We start from the raw sequence: 24,156 nt of genomic DNA on the forward strand, positions 1-24,156 counted from the left end.
TTAGAAGCATTTAACGATCGAGGAAGTGTATTAAACCACTTATAAAAAAAGAGCAGTGTAAAGAAAATTTTACAGTAACCGACAAAACTAATTTTCCTGTAGTTAACGAATATTTCGAACGCGTGAAAATGCCATGCGCCAATTTTTCTCCAACAAACACATACACGTGTCCCCATCTGACAGCTGCGTGTACGCATGTGGGGGAAAAAGGGTAGCTGAAAACGTGTTGCAGGAAACCGTGGCGGTCGGGGAAGGGTAGGAAAATTGTTCGTTAAATTTTTCATCCACAAACCATCATCTAATTCAGTCAACAAGGAACCGTGCTCGAGCTCGGCGGTACTCCATCGTCGCGTGTGTAGACGGAAGAAGAAGAAAATATAAATAGGACACGAAAATCGAACGTCGGGAAAGATCCGGCAGCGAAACGAATGCGCGTGTGATTTTCCTTTCCATCCTGCACATTCTTGAAGTTCTTATGTTGCCGTATGATCGTGCAGTGCTTGCGTTGTAAGTGGTTTTGTGCTCCCATCCCCAGGGTTGGCAGCCAGCGCATCTATTTCTATTCTAAGCAGCACGATCACATTCCGGAACCGGGTCCACGTCGTCCGCCCGTATGGTCGTGATGAGGTGCAGCTAACCCGCGGCCTGCAACCTTTGTGAAGTTAGTTCCGGTGGGCAGTTGAAGTGGAAGAGTGCCGAAAAGTAGCCAACCCAACAAAGAAAGTGCGGAAAAAAGTGCGACCCCTAGCCAAGCGCCGGGATGAGGCCACCGACGGCTGGTTCGGCCAGCAGGAAGTTTCTGCTCGGCAGCATCGTATTCCTTTTATGGATAAAATTACCCGAGCAGCCGGTGAGCGCCTCGGTGGAGACGGAAATGTGAGTAGACGGGAGAAATTTTGAAGGAAAACGGCTCGGCTCGTGCAAAACGCGCCAGCACGGGGTAGAAAATTGGATTTTTCCACATCATTTTGACAGTGCACGAGCGATCCCATTTTTCCTGGCCTGACAGTTGCGTGGTGCGCTTTTCCATCTCACACGGGTGAAAAGGAAAATGTTTTCACTCGCATCTGTCAACGCAACAGAAGCCTGTAGGATTCTGTGTTCCCCCATGTGTGTGTGCGTGTAAGTAAAACTGCAAGAACACGGGAAAACTTAACGAAACATTCGCGCGACGTGGTTGGGAGTGGGGGAGTTGCTATTTTCGGCTGAATGGTTAACAGCACCGCCTCCCCAGACCACCCACAGTGGCATCCACGAACATTCAGATTGTACACAATCACTTTTACCGCACGAAACACGGCTTGCTTCGATACGAGCGAGCACGTGCTCCGGGGGTTTATTTAACGCGTGAATGCGCGCGCGAAAGAAAACGCCTATCTTGCGTTCCTTAGCGAAGGGTAGCGAAGGCACGGATCAGCTGTTGGCTGCGGAAAGGGGGAAGGGAGTTTTTGTTTGTCAACAAAACGAACGTCCGGACCATGCCCCTCGCCCAGATTATCAAATACCGTTAGGGACCGACGCTTGTAAATAGTGCTTAGGTTTAGACGAACGTTATCAACTTTGAATGACTCTTTTCACACCTTCTCGAACGTTTTTTACCAAGGTTTTTGTTTTCATCTTCAACAACGCAACATTTTAATTGAGCTATTACAATAATTGTTACAATGTTTTTAAAAAGTTCCATTCAACTTTTATTCTTTCTTTAACTGTCCATTTTGTTCAAGTTCATAGGACAATGTTTGAATTTCGTGTTTTGTTGGACAAATGTTGGGTTATTCAAACAATTTTTGAACCGAAAGGTTATAATTTCCACTTTAAAGTCTTGGTAGCATTCAAGAAGACTTTCTTGTTCCGTTATTTTGAAATAGCGATAGTAGAGTTATTGCCAGAATTGCTTTTCTTCCGTTTAGTATCGAGTTTGGCAAACCTGGTAGAGTCTAAAATGTTGATATCTAGGAGCACTGTGTTTAAATATCTTTAGCATGGTTCAGCTTTTGTCAATCAACACAGCAAAACAATTCACATTTGAATCTCTTTAAATTGGATTTCTACACAAAAAATATTATACACAAAAAATACCCTTACACTTATACTACCTTTTAATGTTTCAATTTTATCACACTTTGATTCAAACAAAATAAGCTTTTTTCAAGTGTACGTCTGCACATCATTCGCTAAGAAATGCGACAATATCTGTCTAGGTCTAGCTTTGGCCAAGTTTTTCTTTCTATCTATACTGGAAATGCCTCATTGCGTTAGTTTCATAAGCACGCATGCATTTGGTATGTTTGATTAAACAAATAATATGACCTCACATGAGTCGATAATCGGACACGACTTATAATCGAAACGCTATTGGTGCAAACAATTTTCTTAATTCCACACAGATTCGTGCTCAGAAGTGTGAATTTCAATGAGCAACACGATATGAATAGTGGATTCGGAAGGTAACTACGCATGCCTTTAATTGCCCTCGAGTCACGAGACCGTTCCGTTTAGTCCACATCATCATTTATCATAATCGAAATCTGACCTATTGCCTCCTGTTAAGGTGCACAACTGGAGCGTGGAACTGGACGCTAAACATAAAGAAATCTTATTGAGTTTTCTCCCCTTTTTCTCTTCCTTCATTCCGTCCATAATCGACCATCACCACCGGACAAAGTATGGAAAAATGGGCCGACAACTTTGGAGAAGAGCTGTGGGATTTGGCACAGACCATGACCAAGGCGATGGAAATTACAGCGGTAGGTCAAGTGGCCGTGGCCAATCGTGGAAAGGGACAGATCATGACCATCGTATTGGAATTCCCTTTGCAGAAATATAAAGCCTACAACGCCCGCGTCGAGCACAAGGACGGAACGGCACTGATCCAGTCGATTGTGGAAAACGTCGGTCGCATGTTCATCCGCAAGATGGACGCCATCAAGTGTATTATCAATCTGGCCGAGGAACTCTCGGAGCAGTTCGAGTACAACGAGACGATGGCCAACAGCTTCTCGTACTACTCCAGCAAGTACTCGAATGTATGGACTGTCGTTTGTAGGGAAATCTGTAAGGATATTTAAAGGTTTTTCCACCATTACATTGGTATGTTGTAGATCGACGGCCGACCCGAGCCGGAAATACCGGAAACGTTGCTCGAGAACGACTGGATGTACCGGAATATGTCGCTCAACCCGGATACCCACTTCTTCAACATATCCGTCAACACGTCCTACAGCTCGGTGCACGTCCCGCAGAATGTGTACGATCGCTACCCGTGGGTCCTGGAGGCGCTGCAGTGGTCCGAATCGCTCGACGATGTGTTCGTGCAGAACTACAACTCCGATCCGGCCCTGTCGTGGCAGTACTTTGGCTCGTACACCGGCATGCTGCGTCACTATCCGGCGCTCGAGTGGAACCGGGAGCACGTGGACACGTTCGACTGCCGGAAGCGCTCGTGGTACATCGAGACGGCCACCTGCTCGAAGGATATCGTCATCCTGCTGGACAACTCCGGTTCGATGACGGGCTACCGGAACTACATCGCACAGCTTACGGTGAAAAGTATACTCGACACGTTCTCCAACAATGATTTTATAAACATTTACAAGTACTCGAACGATGTTGAGCCGTTGATTCCTTGCTTTGAGGTAAGTTGGGCAAAGGAGTTATTGCCATATATCTATTTTTTCTTATGTATATTGCAAAAGTCTACCTTATGGAATTTAATAGAAAGGCAAGAAAAAGTTCATAGTATGTACTGATATATTTGAGTAAGGTGGTAGATATTAAAATTAACGCACTGTGTCCACATGACATATTTATGAACATTGCTAGAAAACGATGGCTTTTTCGACCTCGGTTTTCAATTAATCATTCATACTAGAAGTAAACATCGAACGAAGCAAAAAACTTTCGATATTTAAAGCAGAATGACTTATCGATACTTTAAACAATGTTAGTGATCTGTCGAAAATTTACGCGAGTTTTTGTATACTTTTTGGAAGGGAATCCTTCCATGGAATAAAGAGAGAGACATATGGCCTTAGTTGCCGGTCCTTAACGCTTATAGGTCTACATCACCAGGTTAGTTGGCGAAGGCCCAGGAAGCTGGATTCAACAGCCGTACTCGTGCAAATCCTCGCAGACTAAGAAAAAGAAGAAGAAAAGGGAATCAAATGAAATTTTTAATTAAAAATTTTAAGATAATTTATACTGCTTATGTTATTGTATGTGACATTTTTTGATGATTATTTCGGTTTTCTTTCACTTTGTTAGGATATGTTAGTGCAAGCGACACCGGAGAATATGCGATTCTTCAACGAATATGTGCGAGAGCTTCAGCCGGAGGGTTATGCTAACGTGAAGAAGGCTTTCGTTGCCGCATTTGAACTTCTACAGAAGGTAACTAGCTCCGAAGAGCGTTTTGTGAAACTATATCTAAACTTGTTTCGACCTCTCTTCCAGTATCGAGAAATCCGGCGATGTAACGAATCGGTCAGTGGATGCAATCAGGCGATCATGCTGATCACCGACGGTGTACCGAGTAACATCACGGAGGTGTTCGAAAGGTACAACTGGTTCGAGAATGGTACGAAAATCCCAGTGCGTGTGTTCACCTACCTGCTCGGTCGCGAGGTGACGAAGGTCCGCGAAATCCAGTGGATGGCGTGCCTGAACCGTGGCTACTACTCGCACATCCAGTCACTCGACGAGGTGCAGGAGGAGGTGCTGAAGTACGTCACGGTCATCGCCACCCCGTTGGTGCTTCAGGGTGTTGAACATCCGCCAACTTGGACGCACGCCTTTACTGACACAGCGGTAAGATTTGATGGTATCCCAGAAGAGAGAGTACTGTTTCCACATTCGTTTGACCACTTGTCTCTTGTGTCGAGTGTAGGAAAATCTCCTAACGGAAGCGGACGACGATGAACCACCGCGGCTTATGATCGCTGTCGGGGCACCGGCGTTCGATCGGAAGGCGAACCATTACAATGAGACGCGAACGGCTCGACTGCTCGGAGTAGCCGGTACGGACATTCCGGTGGAGGACCTGGACGAGCTGACGCTCCCGTACAAACTGGGCGTCAACGGGTACTCGTTCATCGTCAGCAACAACGGGTATGTGCTGATGCATCCCGACCTGCGACCCGTGTCGAACGGACGGCTAAAGGAAAACTACAACAGTATCGATCTGACCGAGATCGAGCAGATCTACGACGAAAACATTACCCGCCAGGTTGAGGATATGACGGGGCGCGAGATGAGCCCGTTCATTCTCGAACTCCGACAGCATCTGGTCGACTCGAAGTTTGGCAATATGACCAAGTTGCCGGTGCGCTTCCATTACGACAAGATGAGGCGCGTATCGTTGGAGTACCAGGACTACTACTACGCACCGCTGGAAAATACCCCGTTCTCCTTGGGGTTGGTCCTACCGCACGACTACGGCAGCACTTGGATTAAGGTGGGCGATGAGATCAAACGCAATCAGCATATGGGACTCAACATTTCGGACTTTTTCGTCGGCGATAATTGGAAAGTGCACCCGGAGTGGTATGTGAACAGGTTTTCCAAATCTTTAGCTCGCTGGAAGTGAACACTTACGAAATATCATTCTTTTCTAGGGTGTACTGCAAGTATCATTACCTTGAGGGACATGAGTTTAAGACACCGGAGGATGAGTTGCGACACTTCCTGAACCGCCTGTACGAACCCACGTGGAAGTGGTCTCAGCAGTATGAACCGGAGCCGGAAGATTTTAAGGATTCCGATGCACGTAAGTTATGGGAGTAGAAATTATGGAATGGAATTTTAGAGTATTATTAATTCGACAATCTGCTAGCGAATTGTGGTCGTAAGACGCTGGACGATGATGCGTACTACTGCAACAAGGAGCTTGTTCAATTGCTGATCTTCGACGCCAAGGTAACCAACAATAGCTACCGAAACTGGGAGTTTGAGAACGAGAACGAACGTAAAATCATCGAGATGTACAACGCCACGCTGCGGTTTGTGGCCACCATGAGTGGGTTGACGCGCTGGCAGTTTATCTTCGGCGAGGTGGAGGTTGACACGGACAGTGAGTTCGGTGACTACCACAAGAAGGCGATCGATGAGACGTGGTACCGCAGTGCCATCCTCCAGCACAAGATTGATCCGAAGAGTTTCGTCTACTCGGTGCCGCACGAGTCCGATCCACCGGAAGATGGTGAGCTGAAGGTAACGGCCAGTATGGCCATCTTCCCGCGGGACGGAGGCCTCGAGGCACCGGGCTGCGTCACCGGGTTTCAGTTCACTCACTCGCTGATGTACGAGCGGTTCATGGAGATTACGTCGAAGACGACGGTAGGGACTAGGAGTCGATCTATACTGGATGGCCTATTTTCTAATTCTACAATGTTTTGTTCCAGTGCGATGGGTGTATAGAAACGTGTGCCTCCGAAACACGCGACTGTTACGTCATCGACAACAACGGGTACGTGGTGCTATCGGAGACATCCAACCATACGGGGCGGTTCTTTGGCGAGATTGAGGGTGCGATCATGCAGTCAATGGTGGAGAAGGAAATTTTCAACCTGATCACCGTGTTCGACCTGCAGGGACTGTGCGAGTACGAGCGGGTCATGGAAAACGATGCCATGGCGTTAATGCATGTAAGTAGGAATCTTCTGAAGACAGTCAATTTCGTGCCCGACCATTTACCATCAATCCCGTTACAGCCCATGAAGCTGATCATGCTGGGACTCAAGTGGTTGATTGCAGAAGTTGCAATGGCATTGACGCGCTTCGACTTTTGGGTCCATGGAATTCCTAGTGCCGACTACTTTGACACTCGTACGTATCGCTTACGAAAACGGGTAGTTTTTCAGTTTTGGTCCAACAATTTCAATTCCTCTAATCTATCTGGTAGATGAGTATGACGACTACGATGATACACACCGCGCGAAGCCGAAAAAGATACACGTCGACGAAGAGGAGGAATACTTCAATCGACCAAAGGAGATCAAAAAGGAAATCGTATACGAGGCGTGCGATAAAAAGTCCAACCTGTACGTCATGCAGCAGGACAAGTTCATCAAAGGCGATGGATTCTTCTATGAACCCCCACCGGCACAGTTGAATAAGTACGCAAGGGCCAAAACCTTCGATACTTTTGATGTTCTTATTAAAGGTTTCCTCGTATTCTCCGACAGCCTGCAATATCCACCGTACTTTGCGAAACGGGTTCCCCGTTCCAACCTGCTGATGATCATCGTCGAGAACGAGTACCAGGTGGAAAAGGTCGTGCTATCCGCGGCCCCGGAGGTGATCTATCACAACGACACGCAGGGACTGCCGTGCGTGAAAACCAAACTTAACTTCCTGCCCCGTCGACGCTTGGAGGAGTGTTACACCGATCATCCAGACGTAAGAAACGTAGTCAAAAATGATTCCGCAAAACACAACCTTATTGAATGGTGAACTCTTGTTCATCTTTTCTCCTCCTTTACAGGAAGAAGTCGTTGCCCAGTGTGGCTCCGGATCCCGCCTAACTATTCAACTGACTGTAGTGATATCGACTATTGTGTCACTGTTGTTATATCGATGTGCCCAAACGGTAGTCCAATTTTAAGGTAGTATAGCCGGAAAGCCACCAGTTTTTGTAGTTGTGTTTTTGGGTTGTGTTCTTATCGGGTTCTTTTTGCTCAAGGCACCCTGATCTAGAACACACCGTAAACATGTGTTGCCCTGACCTTTACTCACTAGTAAAATGTGCACTCCGGAAAACAATGTAGTTAGATGGTGGAAATCGGAGCGGAGTACATGACGGATGAAAGCGAAAGAGGTTCAGGAAAATGCACCTCGCGTTTGTGATTTTTTAGCACACGGCAAAAGAAGGACTCAGTGGTAATACTAGCTCGAAGGAGTAGAAATATAAACCTTAAGACTACTAACAAAACCGAGCTACTCACCCTCAGAGAAGACATTAGCGTTTCGGCGAAATATTGTACCAGGGAACTAAGAGAGACTAACTTACCATTCACGGACCACTATCTTCCAAAGACTTTAGACCCACTCTGGTAGAAACTCGTACGGCCTTGATGGATATTTCAATCCCCTACCATTTTAGGAGATTTTGGCGAACATTCGAAATGGCAGCGGAACATCATCCATGCGTCGATGAGAAACCTGTACGCAAACACAATGAAAATGTATCGAGATACCAGCGAGAAGTCCTAAAATGTCCTTTTATGATCGCGGAGGGTGCTTGTAGTACAACTTTGGATCCTTTGTACTCTAACCTTTGTAGAACGAAATTTGTGGAAGACCCTTTCTACCGGTCGCTTGTAATATATTACGGAACTTTTCTACTGACTTACAATGTCATCGCATCATTTCATTGGAATCGATTTGTACAAGTATTTGTCAATCATCAAAATTCGGCCTGCACGAATTATTTTGTTGTTACACTTGAGTGACTTTTTGTGAAAGGATAATTTGGAGAAAATCGAGTTCTATTCCATGACACAAAAAGGTTGAACTTTACAAACAGCTTTTCAAACATTGCCTGATATACCTTTTTCCACCAAAGAACCTCTAGGTAGCGAATCTCCTTCTTGGATTTAGTTGTTTGGAAGTGGCGCACAATGTTAAAAAAAAGCTGTAGTAGTTAATTTTGAAACTAGTCTCTGTCGCACACTTTTTGAGAATATAAAATCAGTTTTGTGCGGCTACGATAGTAGTGAGTTACTGAAATAGTCTCGTTGTTGGTTCCATACCGCACGCCGAATAGCGGAAATTGTGTAGAAAGAAAATCCTACCCCCACAAACATTAGTGGACATGGCCAAACTTGCGCTGAGATTTTCATTCCCATGCAAAAACGCAAAGAAATGAACAAAAATCCTTGATAATCAACCCACTGGAAAGCAACAATCAATAGAAAAACACACAAGAAACAATCGTGAACACCCTTCAGCCAATGAAGACACCAAAGCAATAAGTTTAGTGCATACACACCAGGAACCAAAAAGGGTCCTCATTTTTTCCGACAGTTAGCAACGGATGGAAACGATATTATTTAAATAACTCTTAACATTTCACGAGTGTACGCAGAATGCCAAAGAGTTTTCACCGAGTTTTTTTGGTTTTATAATTTGCACCAACGCACAACTAATGGTAAAAGACCCATGCTCTTCGTTGAGTTTGCCCGTGCATACTTTCATGGAGCGAAAGCGTGAAATTGATAACACATAAGACATAGTAGATAGGTAAATAAATGGAGCCGCCGCAAGGAGTTTGATTAAAACTAAAATGTGCCACCACTTGAACGAACCCAGTAGTAGTGCAAGGATAACGGCCACCGGAACCGTTTGGAATCAAACTATGTTGGTAGGTTGTTTAAATTAGAGATTTAAAGAGAGATTCAGCACTAATGTGAGAATGTCTTCTTTATTTATGTTGTTTTCGGTGTAACTTTGTGTAAAATAAAGTCGTTGTTAAGTTTCCCATAACCTACTGCGTTGATTTAGTGAGTAAAATTAAAACAAAAAAAAATCTGATCATCTCAAAGGCCAAAAAGGTAAGATGTTTACATTAACATTGTTGTAGGTAAACCAATTTGTATTAGGAAGCATTTCATGAGTCTTCCCCGGCGTACGTCGTACAGCCACCAAGCTCTTACACGAGTTCTAGACTGTAGCACAAAGTTCTGTCGGCGACATTCATTCATTCAACATTTTATCCATGTATAAATTTCTTCATAACCGATTCAGGATAATCATACCGAGAAGAAACTAAAAAGCCATCGAAGCCGAAAAGGACTCGTTTTTAGTCGATGAATCCAAATATTATTGCCCTCCTATTCAAGTAATAAACTATGATATGATAGTCAATTTCGAATATATAAAAAAAAACTACACAATCATACGCACAAGCTGGAATAGTTTACACCGTGCTACAGCTTTATTTTATGTAACCTTATATGAACCAAATTTGTATTTCTTTCTGTTTGCTATCGGCACGAAGCACATTTATTCGTAATATTGACGCTCACGGAGACACAAACATCTGCATCGTCTGCTACTACTACTCTGGCTCTAATGACCGTCCTTTCGCGTAATACCAGCCTCCACTAGGGGCTTACTAGACTTTATGCTACGTGCACGTGTAGTCTGGCATGGTCGGGATGGCACGGGTTTCCCCGAACCTCCCGGACAAGAACAAATACACACATACAACGTGAGTATACGTTGAATAGACAAAACGAAGTACATTAAATAACAGGCACGACGTGGAAACGGGGGGAGGAAGTACTTGCCACCTACCACCAGCGCTTCCAACTATCGTTGAGAGGGTGCAACACATTAAAAAAAACCCCTACTGACTGCAAGCGTTGGGAGTTGGGTGGATCAGTGATGCGCTGTCATAATCATGAGAATTAAAAAATAAACCTACTAACTAATAATCAGGTTAAAATTAACTTTACACACATTGATAACAGATAAATCACACCTTCTTCCGCCCCATTGGAAAAGGTGCGAAGAGGACACAGAGGGGCGGAGCTTTTGGGGAAGCTCCCTTTCGGGTACAAATGGTGGCTTACAGTTCCTTTTTGATCCGCTTGGTAAACCGTTGCTTCTGCGCCTGCAGATTTGGCGCCAGCCGGTGCAGGAATTTGGTTTTCGTTTCGTTCTGGAGCTTTTCGGAGGAACCGGCTACCCGATCCACGACGTTGCTGCCCGGGAATTGCGCGGGATGGCCAAACGACGGCAACGACGACCCGGGTGGCGGCGCCAACAGGCCACCGTTCGATGATTTGGGCTGCAGCCACGGTAGGCTGAAGGTGGCGGGTGCGGGAAGCAACGGTATCAGCTCGCCGAATGCCTGCACCGGCACGTCGTCGGTAATGACGATGTACTTGAGCGTGTCGACCGTCGGATAGAAGCTGGTGATCGTCTTCTGGGCCTCCTGTTCGGCCGGTTGTTCCTTCAGCTGACGCTTCTTCAACCGCTCGATGTTTTTCTGCTCCCGTATCCTCTGCACATCCCACTTCTTGCGCCTTCGCTCGTCGATCTCGAGCTTCGTGTGCCGCTTCATGTACGCCTCGTCGGTGATGTTTTCCCGCGCTGGCGCCAGCTGGTCGTCGGCCGACTGCGACGAATCGTCGATCACGTTCCAGGAGGGAATCTCCAGCTCGGCCGCCTCGTTCGAGAGCAACCGCTCCAGTTCGGCCGTCACGGCGTCATCCTTCCAGGAGCAGCTGATGTACTGCTTGTGCGTAACCATGTACGCCGCGTTTGGTTTGCAACCCCGCTTTGCCACGCTTCCGTCCGAAGAGTTACCGGATGGACAGTGAACCGCCGGGTTGAACGCGTGCTGGAGCTGCTGAAGTTGATGCTGATGCTCCTGCTGTTGCTGCTCCTGTTCGTCCTCCTCCTTAATGACTGGTTCATCTTTCACTTCTGGTTCACTCTCAGTGCCTACTTCACCTTCGTTCGTTTCGTTGTTGTTGTCGTACGTCGTTTCCATCGTATCTTGATCGCCAACCACCATTGCCGGCGCCGCTGCCGTTGCCACGCTTTCGTCCTGCTGTTGTTCGGTAAACTCGGTCTCTCCCCCATCGTACTCCTCTTGCTCTTCCACTTCCTCCTCCTCCTCATCCTGTTCCTCTTGTTCCTCCACTTCATCCTCTTCTTCGTCTTCTTCTTCTTCTTCCTCCTCCCCTTCCAGAGGTTGCTCTCCCTCGCTGCCAACCGTACTCTCGACGAACTGCACATTGACCGCCATATCGTGCACCGCCGGAACCGAGCCGACCTGCTGCATCAACGATTCCTGCGAATGCTGCGACTCCTGTGACCCTTGCGAGTTGGAATCGATCATCCCTACTTCGGCCGCATCGTCGCCGTCATCATCATCGTCATCATCGTCGTTGTCCATCATCATCATCATCATCATCGGTGCGTCCTCGTAGTTTGACTGTTCCACGCTGACGTACTGCATCGGATAGTCGTCCTCGGCGCTTCCGCTAGATTCGTACCCTCCCTGCATCACCTCGTCATCCGGTAGTTCCCCATCGTACTGCACCAAGGGTTGCCCATGTTCATCATGTATCTCGTGCACGGCATCTGGGTCCTGCAGTTCCACATCGTCATCTTCGTCATCCCCGTGTGGCTCGTGATCCGGTACGCTGTCGAAGTAATTTCCCTCCCCGTCTGCTTCCTCCTCCTCCAACCCTTCGTCATCGTCCTCTTCCTCGCCATAGCTCGACGCCGGCGAGGGAGATTCATCGTCATCCGATTTGGAATAGTTGAGACAAATTTCCCCATCGACTTCGTTATTCTCTGCGATGAATGCCGCCTCGTCGTCCTCCAAGGTGGGCGGCTGGTAGTACGGATGTTGCTGGAGTAGCACCAGGTCGTCCCCAAGCTCCTCCTTCGCCGGCGACACGGTGCTGCTTACTTCCGAGTTCCGAATTGGCAAGCACTGCCCGTAAACTCCTTCAACGAAACTCGACGACACGGAGGGTGGTGAGGAGGAGGAGGAGGACGATTTCAACACCACTCCCCGCCGGCGTCCGTTCTCCATCTGACTGCGAATGGTCAGTGGCGATACGGTGCCTTCCGGTTTTGGGTGCTGTTGTTGTGGTAGCTGCTGCTGCTGCTGCTGCTGCTGTTGTTGTTGCTGCATTAGCAATAATTGTTGCTGTTGCTGTTGCTGCTGCTGCAGGTCTAATGGAAATTGTACCCCGTTCTGCTGCAGCTGGAGCAGCATTAACGCGAGCCGCTTATTGGAAAGATCGAGCTGATGTTTCAACACTTCGTTCTCGTCCCGTAGCTTCACGATCATTTTATCCTTGTTCAGTATCTGATCGCCCTGCTCCTGGATGAGATCGAGATGCAGCAGCAGGATCGATTGCAACTGCTTCACCTCCTTAAGCGCGATCAGGGAGTCCGCGAAGCAGTCCCGCCTTCGTTCGCCCGGCGGACTGTCGTCTTCATCTTCGCCCTGGTCCGTTACTTCCGCGCCATCGGATGCAATGTTGATATCGTTGATGCTGTTATAATCGTCGTCGTCGTCGTCGTCGTCATCGTCGTTATCACCATCGTTGTCATCATCGTTGCCATCCTCTTCGTCGTACTCATCCTCATCGGTCTGTATCATTACCGCCGGTTCGTACTCCATTGGCAACGGTGTCGGGGATGACGGTGCGGGAGACGATGGCGCAGGGGAAGACGGTGCCGGAGACGACGGCATTGGAGATGACGGGGCGGGTGATGTTCCCGACGCGGGGTACATCGGTGCGGGGGACAGTGGTGCCGCGGGAAACGATGGGGCCGGAGACGACGGAGCCGGTGACGAGGGGGCAGGTGATGACGATTCGATTGACACCGGAGCAGGCGATGCAGGTTGAGCGGGATAGAATGGTGCCGGGGAGGACGGGGACGGTGAGGATGCTACCGATTCTAGCGACGGTGAGGACCGTTCGCTGCTGGCGGACGACGAATCGTGACCGATCGCCGCCGACGGCATCGACGACGGTGTGTCCGGGGAGGCCGCGACTGTCGTAACCGGGGGCGAGTTACAGTAGACGACTTCATCGGCGGTTTCCATCATATTGCTCGCATTGACGGTACTGGCCACTATTGCACACGTACTTGCCAGCCACATGTACACACATACACGGTTTTGGCTTCGAATGGAAAATAACAAACTGTAAACACAAGCACGGACGGCACAGATATAAACACAACGCCGAGAAACTCTTTGACGGCAGCGGCGACGTCGACGGCAACGGCAGCGGCGAAAGCGGCGGCAGCAGAAGCGACGCGACGGCAGGAGACGGATAATCTCTGCACCCTTCGGCTCGGCAGGTTTCTACCAAATTGATTGCTGCCCCAGCTCCGTTTTACAAGTTACACACAGTTTACACAAGCCAAAATGCTGCAGACTGTTACATTCGGGGACAAAACACACAACACAAAGATGCGTACGCGACACGCCGCGGACGACACAAGAACTTTTTCCAGAAACTTTTCCAAGATAAAACGCCGTGAAAACAACGCAGTAAATCCGTTGACGTAGATATGTCACTTTGACAGCCACAGTCACTCAAGGACATTAACCTAATGTCAAGAAGGTTGTTTATAGCAGATTTCATTAATTTATTAATGCGATTCCTTGTTTCTAATTGGGCTTAATTATATTAACGAGGAAAAATATACGATGAAGCAATAATTAACATTAAAAGGTAATGCAAACTGCTTCTGTTACATTGCACAGAAATGCTTTATTCAGGGCAGCCAGCCTGATCAACTGTGGTACTTACGGGTTTGAAGTGTCAGTTGAACTTTCTACTGACACTCAAAACAATTCGTTTGCAAATTTATCTGCTAAACATATTTTAAAAGCCCTACGTTTGCAGAATTACCTCTTTGTAAAAGCAAATTCACATAAAATCCAACCTTACGTTTACATTAGAATTTAAAATTGCTAGTTTATTTTTAAGTTACCAACATTTTAGTTTCTAAAACATCACAGCAGTACAAAATAGGACTCATACATATTGTTTGATTGACTATGTTGCGTTCGTGTTTGGTAGACAGTACCGCAGCAGCTGGAAACCGTGGAATATTTCACCATCAACAACAGATCGATGTACTTAGGTAGACTCGGATTCAAGAGGGATACTTAAAAAATAAACACTTTGCTTTCGAAGCAGCTGTTTGTTGACTGTACTGGAGGTGGCGTAACACCTCGCGTGCGTACTTCATCACAATAGGTTATAGTGTTTTTTTTGTGCTGAACTGAAATCAGTTTAAATGGAATACGGCGGTCGGACTGTTTCCTTTCACTAGTTTTCACATTGGCATCAGCTGATTGACGATCGTTCGCGCATAGCACAATTATCTTGATAACACGAAAACAATAAATGATTTAAATATTAATACTAACGGGTGCAAGAAACGTAAAATAGAGACAACATTATTTACACGTTAAAATAAAGATTCCAAACGGACGCTTGACGGATTAGGTTCAATGCCACTGTTCCTGCCAGGGCACTCGGAAGCCAATATCTGTAAAAAGAAACAGGGCAATTAATATCAGGAATGATGCAATGCCAAGGAATGGTTCAGCTTACCAAATTACTCCTATTCGTATCGTATCTCCAGCACCACTTCCGCTATCGCTTCCTTCGTCGTAAAAACTATTAATCAACGGTATGCCCTCCATACTTTCCTGCGCAAGCAACGGGATTGGATTGGATAGTTCACTTGTGGCCCACAGGTACAAATCGAGCGTGCGCTCCGTGCAATCGGCGATAAAGCGAACGAACGGGCGGATATCTCCTTCGTTGGCGAGCTGCAGATAGTCGTAGTACTTGTGCCGATGCTGCTTCTGAATAATAACCGGTGGATAACCCGCCCTCATCAGCAGCGTGTTCATGAGTAGTCGCGACGTACGCCCATTTCCATCGCTAAATGGATGGATGTGTACCAGTTTGTAGTGCGCCATGGCCGCGTACTTTACCGGATGCATCAGGAACACCTGCTCCGAGTTGAGCCAGTTTTCGAAGCGGCCCATGAGGATCGCTAGATCACCGGGTCCTGGCGGAATGTGACCGCCGACGTAAACCTGCGTACGACGGAACTCGCCACCCTCGATCGGATCAACATGCCCCAGCACCCGCCGGTGAATCTCCAATATATCCTTCAGCGTGATGTAGTCGTTTTTGTTCACCAGCGTCGCGTTAATGTACTTGAGCGCTGCATCGAGACCGAGGATTTCGTTGTGCTCGTCGATACTCTTCCCATCGACCGCCATCCGTGTTTCCAGGACGGAGCGTGTTTGCGCCAGACTCATCGTGTTACCCTCGATTCCGACCGAATGATAGATATGTTGGATGTATGCCTCCTTTTCCGCTCGCTTTAGGGCCATATTGGACGCATGGATCGAGCTGAGGGCGTCCCGCTTGCGGTCCAGCGCCTCGAACCGCTTGGCGTCCATCTGCTCTACGATCTGTGCCGTCCGTTGCCGATTGGCCAGGGCTTCCGAGTAGTACGGATTGACCGTCAGCGCTTGCGTGTAGTACTGGTCGGCCGATACCACATCCTGCCGATTGTGCTCGAGAAATTCACCGTACTTGGTGAGAATTTCCGGATGCTTCGGTGATAGGGCCAACGCGTGTTGAAACAATCGCAGTGCCTTATCGTCCTTTCCAAGATTTTTCATTTCTTGAGCCATCTTCAACGAGCCAAGTGCTTCCTGTTCGTTAGCTTGCTGATCTTGCTGAGTTTCCTCGGACGATCGTGTACTCGACGGTGCGGACAACTTGTGTGCTGGCATGTACGGTTCCATGACGCGCGATTCGTCCGCCAATCTGAGCAGCGCTCCATCGGGTAGGTGACGCGGGGCGTACAGGGCTCGTCCACCACCTTCGGAACCGACTCGGCGGAGACCCGCCTGATGCTGGATAGGTCCGGGGCCAAAGTTCAACACGCCAAACATCACTGACGAAAATATGAGACCACTTGCGAACATGATAAAAACATGCCATTTCAGGTGCTGCGCGTACCACCGCTGATCCGGGGGCACCGAACAACTTTCGGATCGTTTCCGATGCCTCGAGGATGACTGTTCCGACGAAGTCGAACTTTTCCTCCGCTTGCGTTCGCTCGTTTTGGCGGGGGTGCCATTGTTGGCGTCGTTCCCGTAGACACAGCACATCTCGAGGCGCTTCCTTTCAATGTCGAACGTCATCGTTGCTGGAGACTGCGGACATTCTACACTGGCACGGCTAGGGATGTGGGCTTACAGTTTTACTTTCAGCTTCGATGATCGTTTACGTGTTCACAAACGTTATCGATACGACGATGGGTTTTTGTTTTTCGCGCAATTTACCAGCTGATTATACACTCGAGTTTACGTGGTTCTTTCCGAATGTCAAAATTTGTTATAGCCATCTTGTTTGGTTGTCAGTGAGATTTCTTGAAAATAACATAAAATATAAAATTTGTTACTTGTAAGTACCTGGCATAGTGGTGTACATAAAAGCAGCCACCATTGAAGAAGAGAATTGTATTTAAAAAACTACTTTTTAGTACTGCTTTTCTTCTCGTCTGCTCAGACAATAGTTTAAACCTCAGATGACTTGAAGAAGTCGAATTGTTAATTATTTGTATAGTTTTTAATGGTCAGGTCAATAGACAACGACTCACCAAATGAGGTGCCACACTGGGAGTTGATCGAATCTTTTAGGAGCAAATATTTCAGGAGCATCAGCATTATCTCTATCCTTTATCTATGTCCATTCCATTCGAACCAGCACCCGAGTCGAGTAAACTGAAATCAATCAAATTGTCTCTAGATGGACTCGTCACGTGACTAATTCGACTCATCTCGTGTTTAGATCGAGTCATATCAAAACCAAATTGGGATCAAGTCAGAACCGAATCAAATCGAGTGTCAAAGAAATCAAATCTGATATGAATCCCAAACAAATCAAATTTGATTCAAATCCTAATCTAATCTAATTTTTAGAATTCGTCAGATGGGATTCGAATCTTTGAAATCCATGAGATGGGATTCAAATCTTTGGAATCCGTCTAGGGATCGAATCTTCAAATTTTCCAAATCCCGATTCTGCCAACACTACTCTACTACTGCATTCTGCAACCGTCGACTAGTGATGGGATTCTTTTAAATGTTTTGGAACGGAGTGGAACTGGGTGCAACAGCCTTCGAAACAAGTCCGCGGAACTGGGTTCAAAGAACCTAGGAAGAAGATTACAGCTGTATAAAAAATTGGCAGGTCCGGATGGTGCACATACCCGTCGGTTTCACACGTAAAGAACTGGCTGGACGGTGTGGCTCAGTTCACTGCGTGTATAAAAAACAGGCTGGTGCGGTCGGTGTCCCTACCCGTCGCTTGTACACGTATAGAACTGGCTGGACGGGTTCGACCCAGCTCTTTGCGTGTATAAAAAACAAGCACAGTTAGACTAGTATATCTGGTAGCGAGCTGAGAAATAAAAACTCCGTCTCTCTCTCTCTCTCTCTCTCTCTTTCTCTGACGGATGTGGGACGGGGTAGTTTTAAGATACCTTTCATATTCGTTCGAAAGAACCTATAGTCCGAGTATCGAGCGGAGCTGGATGCATCATCTCTCTTCTAGGAACGGATCGTTTAAGGTAGGTGCTTCACGGACCTAGCAACACTACCGTCGACCAGTCCGCGCATCAGCTCGCTACCGTTGAGGTTGTGCCCGTTGCGTCGCTACTCCTGTGTTTCTTTCGTTCATCTACCCATCCAGTCCGACAGTGAAATAGCAAATTTTCATCGCATCGCCTACCGTGGTGCCCTTTTTGATCGTCAATTTATCCGTTCCGTGATTTTCGTGTGCCCGATTGCGTGCGTGAGTGCGTACCGTGCCAACCGTGCATCGATGAATCGTTTCGTTCTGAGGCAGTGAAGTGTCTGCGATATCTTTTGCCACTGCTTTGTCCAACGTCGACTATCACGACCATTTTTTATTTCGCTATTGTTGTTGGCAACGCGGGGGGAGCAAATCCTGTGTGAGGTGCCGAAATATCGTGCAGAAGAAAGGTGGTTCCCTCTGTGCGTCGGTCTGTTCGGTGTCTTCTGTGTGGTGCCCGAGGGGGGGTGAGGAATTTTTCTCGAAGGTGCTGCTGCTGCTGCTGCTGCCAGAGCAACGTACGAAAAAACCTTGCCATCCGCTGCCCTGCTAGGCCCGCGCGCCGCCCGTCGTCGATCAATGTTTTGCCGTGGCGAGCGATGCGGAGCGTAGCGAAACACCATGACGACCATCGTCAAGACCATCATCCCGACGTCCACGAAGGCAGCTTGCGAGAGAATGTCGCGAAATCGCGTCAATGCCTGAATCGGTCGCGCTGGCTGCAGGTAAAATAAGGTAAGTTTTATGCTGCGCAGCCAACTACCTGCTACAATTTTCCACCGCTCTGTGCTACACTTACGCACCGCCTCACCGTTCGCATGAACGAAGAAAATAACCCCAACAACAGCAGGGCTTCTTCTCGGTAGCTTCGTACGGTGTTGTTTTTGTTTTGGGTGAGGTGGTCGCAGAACGTCATTTGGGAAATTTTGGCATTTGACAGTTGAGGAAAACAGAAAAATCCGGTGCGAATGTGATAAACAACTGGTAACTTATCATTTTTCCTTCCACTAGTTACAGTTTATTGTAGTGCAATGAGAGATATTGCATGGAAAATGGAAGCTACTACACGAAAACTGTCCACGAAGGAGTGGTGCTTAGGAGCGCTGATTGTACCCGGTAGTTTACCAGATGTTTATGCAATGGAAAGGCGACTAGCACGGCGAGATGCTGTGGGTAGCTAGAAGAATAAGGCAAAGCAACAGACACTGAACGAATCTTTCGAACGAAGGCGCCGAGGTACGGCTGCTGGGAGGAAAGAGAAAAACACTTGTTTACGTAACAACTTTGCTGCAGGGCTTAGCTTTTGTTTTAACGCTCAAATTCGGTACGGAACGGAGCAAACGGTGGTTGCGCGGTTTGGGGGAGTTTTGTCGTGCGGACAAGTTTTCCCTCGCTTTCCACAATCCCTGCAGCATTCGTCCACCGTCTCTCAGTCGAATGCAAATGTCCAAAATACTACCATCAGATTGAAATGGGGAAAAACCAAAAACAATTCCCAGCCGGTTTCTCGCGCATAGATAGGACATTTCGTTGATTTGTTCTTCCGTTGGTTGACCCTGTTGTTTTTTGGAAAAATCTGTTTCATTTCGATGTTCTGACCGTTTTCTCGTCGTGGTTTGGGTATGATTTTTTCAAGATGATGTTGACCTCGGAATGTACAGGAAAATGGGTTTGCGAAAACACGCAGGCACGAAAACTAAAAAATAAAACGGGAAGCACAGCCGACGGACCGAACGTGGGCAAATGTCTAAGAATAAAGATCGTCTTCAGGCATGTCGAAATGATGGAATAAGTTCATGGCCCAGTGGTCAAATGTTTCGAGTACCGCACCTCTAGAAGATACTATCTCTGGCTTTGTAATGGGTTCATATGTGTTTTTTATTCGCTTTTCTTTAAGAAGAAACGAAATTTACATTTAATCTTTCTGGTTTCGTGGTTAATTTTTCATGAACAAAAATGTTCTCGTTGATCTGTTTTAGATATAAGTCTTGGAGAAGTGGTTCAAAAGTACTATAACTAAACAATTAGTGTTTATTCACCGTATTCACATATGTATAACATTTGTTCAGTTCTAGGAGAATGATATTCGATGGAAAATTTTAAATATTTCAATGAAATGAAATATGTGTCGCGATTAGATTTATGGCATAGCTGTATTGCGTCATCATCCCAACATCCCCAAGTCCCGAGAACTGTTTCATTCATGTGAATCCTTTTACAATTTGTTTTCGTTGCAACATTTTCAACTTACCGCTGGGAGGAAAAACATGTGTGCGGTTTTCCACCGGGGGCCTGGAGTATGCCGGGCGAATGCCATTAGTCTCAAGTGGCCACGACCATCCGGCCAGCCGGCCGACGGAATGCAACAATGGGTTGAACCGTCCGCTCACCCTCGCGCTCGGGGAGGGTAAAAAAAAATTTCCCTCGAGGGTGGGTTCTGAAGGTATGCGAAAAACATGCCACCCGCCCAAACAACTTGTGGAGTATGTGGCCGTTGTTCTTTTAGCAGCCCTCGCTCAAGTATCGTAGTATGCATTTCCGGAATCTGCGTCAAACGGCGCATGCACTTTTGTTGAGCCGCTGGCACCAAGCATTTTCACGCGGATCGTTGTAATACGGAGTTGGTATTATAAATGTTCAAAAGAAAAGTGAAGCGAATACCATTTTAAGGATTTATTACTTAACACAACGGTATCCAGCCGATTGGTTTCCGCGTGATCGGATGAAAAAGTACCAAATTTGAATAAGTAAAATCAATTCTAAGGAGGTATTAGTTTCCTCAATGCTCTGCTGGTTTGAAAACGAAGATGGATGCACCATCCCGTTGCTGTTTTTCCACCACTGGAAGGAAAATAAATGAGAGAAAATGGTACACCAAACCTAGTCATGTTGCAAGTGCTGCAAGGTTTTCTTTCATCAAAATGAGATGCCGGTGGCAAGGAAAACCGGATACCAACACCGGGGGCTGCTACTGGTAGCAGACGACGGGTAAAAGGTCCTCAAGAAAAGTAAAACATCTTCTGATTCCCGGTGATCGAACCGACGAACACCGTCTGTCGTGCCGGCTGCCACAGCAGTTCGTTGCGCCGTTTATCTGTGTGTCTTCTAGTCATTGAACTCACCACCAACCGACACCGGCTGCCCTTTCAAACGCCCTTCCTTCCACCAGGCAGGAAAACCACTTTCTTTCTTTCCCTTCCCTCCCCTGCTATCGGTTTTCACCTCAAACCTTTTCCGCCCCGAGTCGCAAACCGGTGCACTCTCCCGATGTTGGTTCACCATCCAACGGTGTTTCGCGGCTGCATTCCGAGCCGGGCTGCATCGAAATGTCGCCTGGGCGCTTTACCCGGTTTTTGCCCGCACCGTGTCAACCCTCCTCCGAGCGGCAGATAATCAGGTTCAGTAGACGGATTGAGCCACCACTTGGCTGCACTTTTATCTTTTCCACCCAAGCTGCTGGCTCACATTTCCCTGGCTTTTGCCCTATCTCTCTCTCTCTTTCTCTCCCTCTCTTTGTCTGCCTCCCTCTCTTCGGGGCTGCAGCTAAGCGCCGTGGGAAATCGATCCGTTTCATGCACGCATTTCACACCCGTTTGTGTGCGCACAATCAGCAGCGGGCTGGAAAATGCACCAGATTCTGCTTGCACCAATGGAAACAGAAACTGTTGCACTGTGCCGTGGGAGATGCCATGGTTGGTGGTGGTTCGTGGAAAGCAGATACATTTTACCATACTTTTCCGACCGATCCACTTGACTTGTTTTGCTGTGCCTTTTTTTTCATTCGAAATCCTATTCAAACTATCATATTTTCATCATTGGGCACGATATTAAATTAGTATGTTTTTTCTTATTTTGCCTATTTCTGTATGACGGGTATTGCCGTATTGTTATGTGTGCATGTCCATTGTTAAAAAGTAATAAATACATAAAAGGGGCTCATTGCTTAAATATTATTATACATTTTTTCATATTATTAACGATTATATAATTTAATTGTTGCTCATGTTGTACTGCTTAGGGATGTTTATCAATTGTTTTTTTTAACTGACTCAAAAGCATTGCAGAAATGTTAAAAAAATGTACACTGTAAAACACGGTTATTTATGTGAAGCTCTTTAATCGAATCCCATCTTTAATAATATTCATTAAAACCTATTTTTAAATCTTAACAGATCGTCCTAGTAAAATAAAGGCTTACCTAGCTATAGTGTTCTATAGTGTATTCCTAGCTATAGATTTCTTGTGTTATTGTCAAATAAAATGATTAGTTTCAGAGCTTATGTCAGGGCATTCTTCATTCTACTGCGATAGTTAAACTATATAATTTTTGCGGCATATTAAAATATGCTAATTTCCCTCCCAGAGTCTCACGTGACGCCGGGGTGATCGGATAACGCCCAACGCCAACGTTCTCCCGTTCCATCCGTCGAGCCAGCGAATTAACTTCCACTTTCTGCTGGGTAGAAGTAAACCGAAACGGATGGTTTTGTGTGCTGTTTTCAATTTGCTCCTCTTGCGAAAGCGGGATTATGTGGCCGTTGTCTCGGTGAAAAATTGGATCAAATTACCTGCAATCAACAGGAGTTTATTTGTCACTTGTGTGGGGAGGGAGAGCGGGAGAAAGAGAAAGGGTAAACGGGGCAGGTGCAATACACCTTCCCGCCGTCCCATAATATGACCCACCCGCCCAGGGTGTTACGTGGCCATTTTTATGTTTTTCTTGTTTTTTTTGTGTGATCGGCAGCACATTTTTCCTTTGCAGCATAAAAACCACCGAGCGTGTCGTCATGGTTCAGCGTTCAAAATGGTGCGCTGTAAAGGCGGGAAGGGATGGGAAGAAATATATGTTTATTCCACTATGGTCATCGGATGATGTGTAAGAAAAAAGGGGTTTTGCGAAAAAAAAGCCGCAAGACCAAGAAGCAGAACCCGGTTTTTGTAACCTTCAACCAAACAGCAGGTCCGGTTTTTCCTGTGTTCTTGGGGAACACCTTCTCGAACCACGGGGTCAGGTTTTTGCCAGCCATATATTTTGTGCTTTTCCATCCCTTCTCGACACTCGGCCACTACTGGGCACAACAATTCGACAGTTCAACCGTGCGTCTTCCTTCCTATGACCGGTTTGATGACCGGCTGCAATAATGAACACCCGTCGTCCCCGGGAGACGAGAGCCGATCGATCCCCGCGATGACGCAATGCAAAAGCGGTTTGCAAAAGAAGCGCGAAGAAAAGGCAGCGAAACGTTTGCAAAAACCGAGTCAAAACAACAACTTAAATTCACCAAATTTAGAGCGAACTTGTTGTGCGACTTTCCAATCCCCCGCATGCGAACCACGGATTCAATTTGGTCACGGATTGGACTTTTTTTTTCGCACCATTTTTGTTCGGTTTCGGAAAGTTTGTTTTGGTCAGGCGACGTTTCGTGGGTTCTGCTTTTTCTCATTTTTGCATTTAGAGGTATAATTGGGAAATGCTGACCCGAGCTGACGGGGACAGAGACCAAACTCCAGCGAACTGTTTTTGGTTTTTCGGGTTTTTTTTTTTTGTCGGAACACTAGGACAGATGGGAAAGACGGTCGTGTCCGCCGATGGAAACCCATAAGTGGGCCGCGCTTCTGTGGTGGCTGAAGAAAGAACCGCGAAACACGATGGTTTACTTTTTCGTCCCCTTGCAGGTTGCAAGCGATAAAGGTCACTTTTTGAACGGTGCCCGAATGGGGAAGTGGTGAGGAATGGACGTTGTTAGAACGATACTTTTCCCTGAAGGCAATATCGTTTTTCACAATTTAAAGCCGCTACCTTTTACCCGTCCTGTTTCTCCCTTTTCCTAATTAGGAAAATTATAAAATACTAAATTGAACTTTAACTTTATTTTTGTCATCTCGGCTTGGGAGGAAATAAAATGAGGAACGAAAGGATGAGAATAATAATAAAACTTAATATCCCTTCCCATCTTTCCCGTAACGGTCGGCTTTTTCTCAACACTTTTTCTTG

General features: G+C 46.8%; 3 protein-coding genes across 3 annotated transcripts; 1 reads left to right on the forward strand and 2 right to left on the reverse strand.

Annotated features, from left to right (window-relative positions):
* Positions 1-760: 760 nt before the first annotated feature.
* Positions 761-7,600, forward strand: LOC131293249 (voltage-dependent calcium channel subunit alpha-2/delta-3). Its single transcript, XM_058321329.1, has 14 exons — positions 761-876; positions 2,666-2,747; positions 2,820-3,026; positions 3,102-3,635; positions 4,264-4,389; positions 4,453-4,806; positions 4,886-5,541; positions 5,613-5,764; positions 5,831-6,333; positions 6,399-6,641; positions 6,708-6,822; positions 6,899-7,112; positions 7,182-7,395; positions 7,481-7,600. The coding sequence occupies exons 1-14, from the start codon at positions 761-763 to the stop codon at positions 7,598-7,600; spliced, it is 3,636 nt and encodes a 1,211-aa protein (XP_058177312.1).
* Positions 7,601-10,349: 2,749 nt separating this feature from the next.
* Positions 10,350-13,636, reverse strand: LOC131293250 (GATA zinc finger domain-containing protein 10-like). Its single transcript, XM_058321330.1, has one exon. The coding sequence runs from the start codon at positions 13,634-13,636 to the stop codon at positions 10,568-10,570; it is 3,069 nt and encodes a 1,022-aa protein (XP_058177313.1). The 3' UTR covers positions 10,350-10,567.
* Positions 13,637-14,937: 1,301 nt separating this feature from the next.
* On the reverse strand, positions 14,938-16,893 carry LOC131283477 (protein adenylyltransferase Fic). Its single transcript, XM_058312773.1, has 2 exons — positions 15,108-16,893; positions 14,938-15,042 (listed from the first exon to the last, which is right to left on the reverse strand). Coding segments are annotated over exons 1-2 (1,620 nt in total). The 5' UTR covers positions 16,727-16,893; the 3' UTR covers positions 14,938-15,041.
* Between the last annotated feature and the right edge of the window lie 7,263 nt (positions 16,894-24,156).

The sequence above is a fragment of the Anopheles ziemanni genome, chromosome 2 (genome assembly GCF_943734765.1).
Source record: "Anopheles ziemanni chromosome 2, idAnoZiCoDA_A2_x.2, whole genome shotgun sequence".
NCBI classification, from domain to species: Eukaryota; Metazoa; Arthropoda; class Insecta; order Diptera; family Culicidae; genus Anopheles; species Anopheles ziemanni.

What these genes read in the sequence shown, in the direction of transcription:
- LOC131283477 (XM_058312773.1), bottom strand. Translation starts at nt 16,726, where the DNA reads ATGACGTTCGACATTGAAAGGAAGCGCCTCGAGATGTGCTGTGTCTAC.
- LOC131293249 (XM_058321329.1), top strand. Translation starts at nt 761, where the DNA reads ATGAGGCCACCGACGGCTGGTTCGGCCAGCAGGAAGTTTCTGCTCGGC. An exon ending in CGTTGATTCCTTGCTTTGAG is followed by an intron (nt 3,636 to 4,263) that starts GTAAGTTGGGCA and finishes TCACTTTGTTAG; the next exon opens with GATATGTTAGTGCAAGCGAC. An exon ending in GTTACACCGATCATCCAGAC is followed by an intron (nt 7,396 to 7,480) that starts GTAAGAAACGTA and finishes CCTCCTTTACAG; the next exon opens with GAAGAAGTCGTTGCCCAGTG.
- LOC131293250 (XM_058321330.1), bottom strand. Translation starts at nt 13,636, where the DNA reads ATGTGGCTGGCAAGTACGTGTGCAATAGTGGCCAGTACCGTCAATGCG.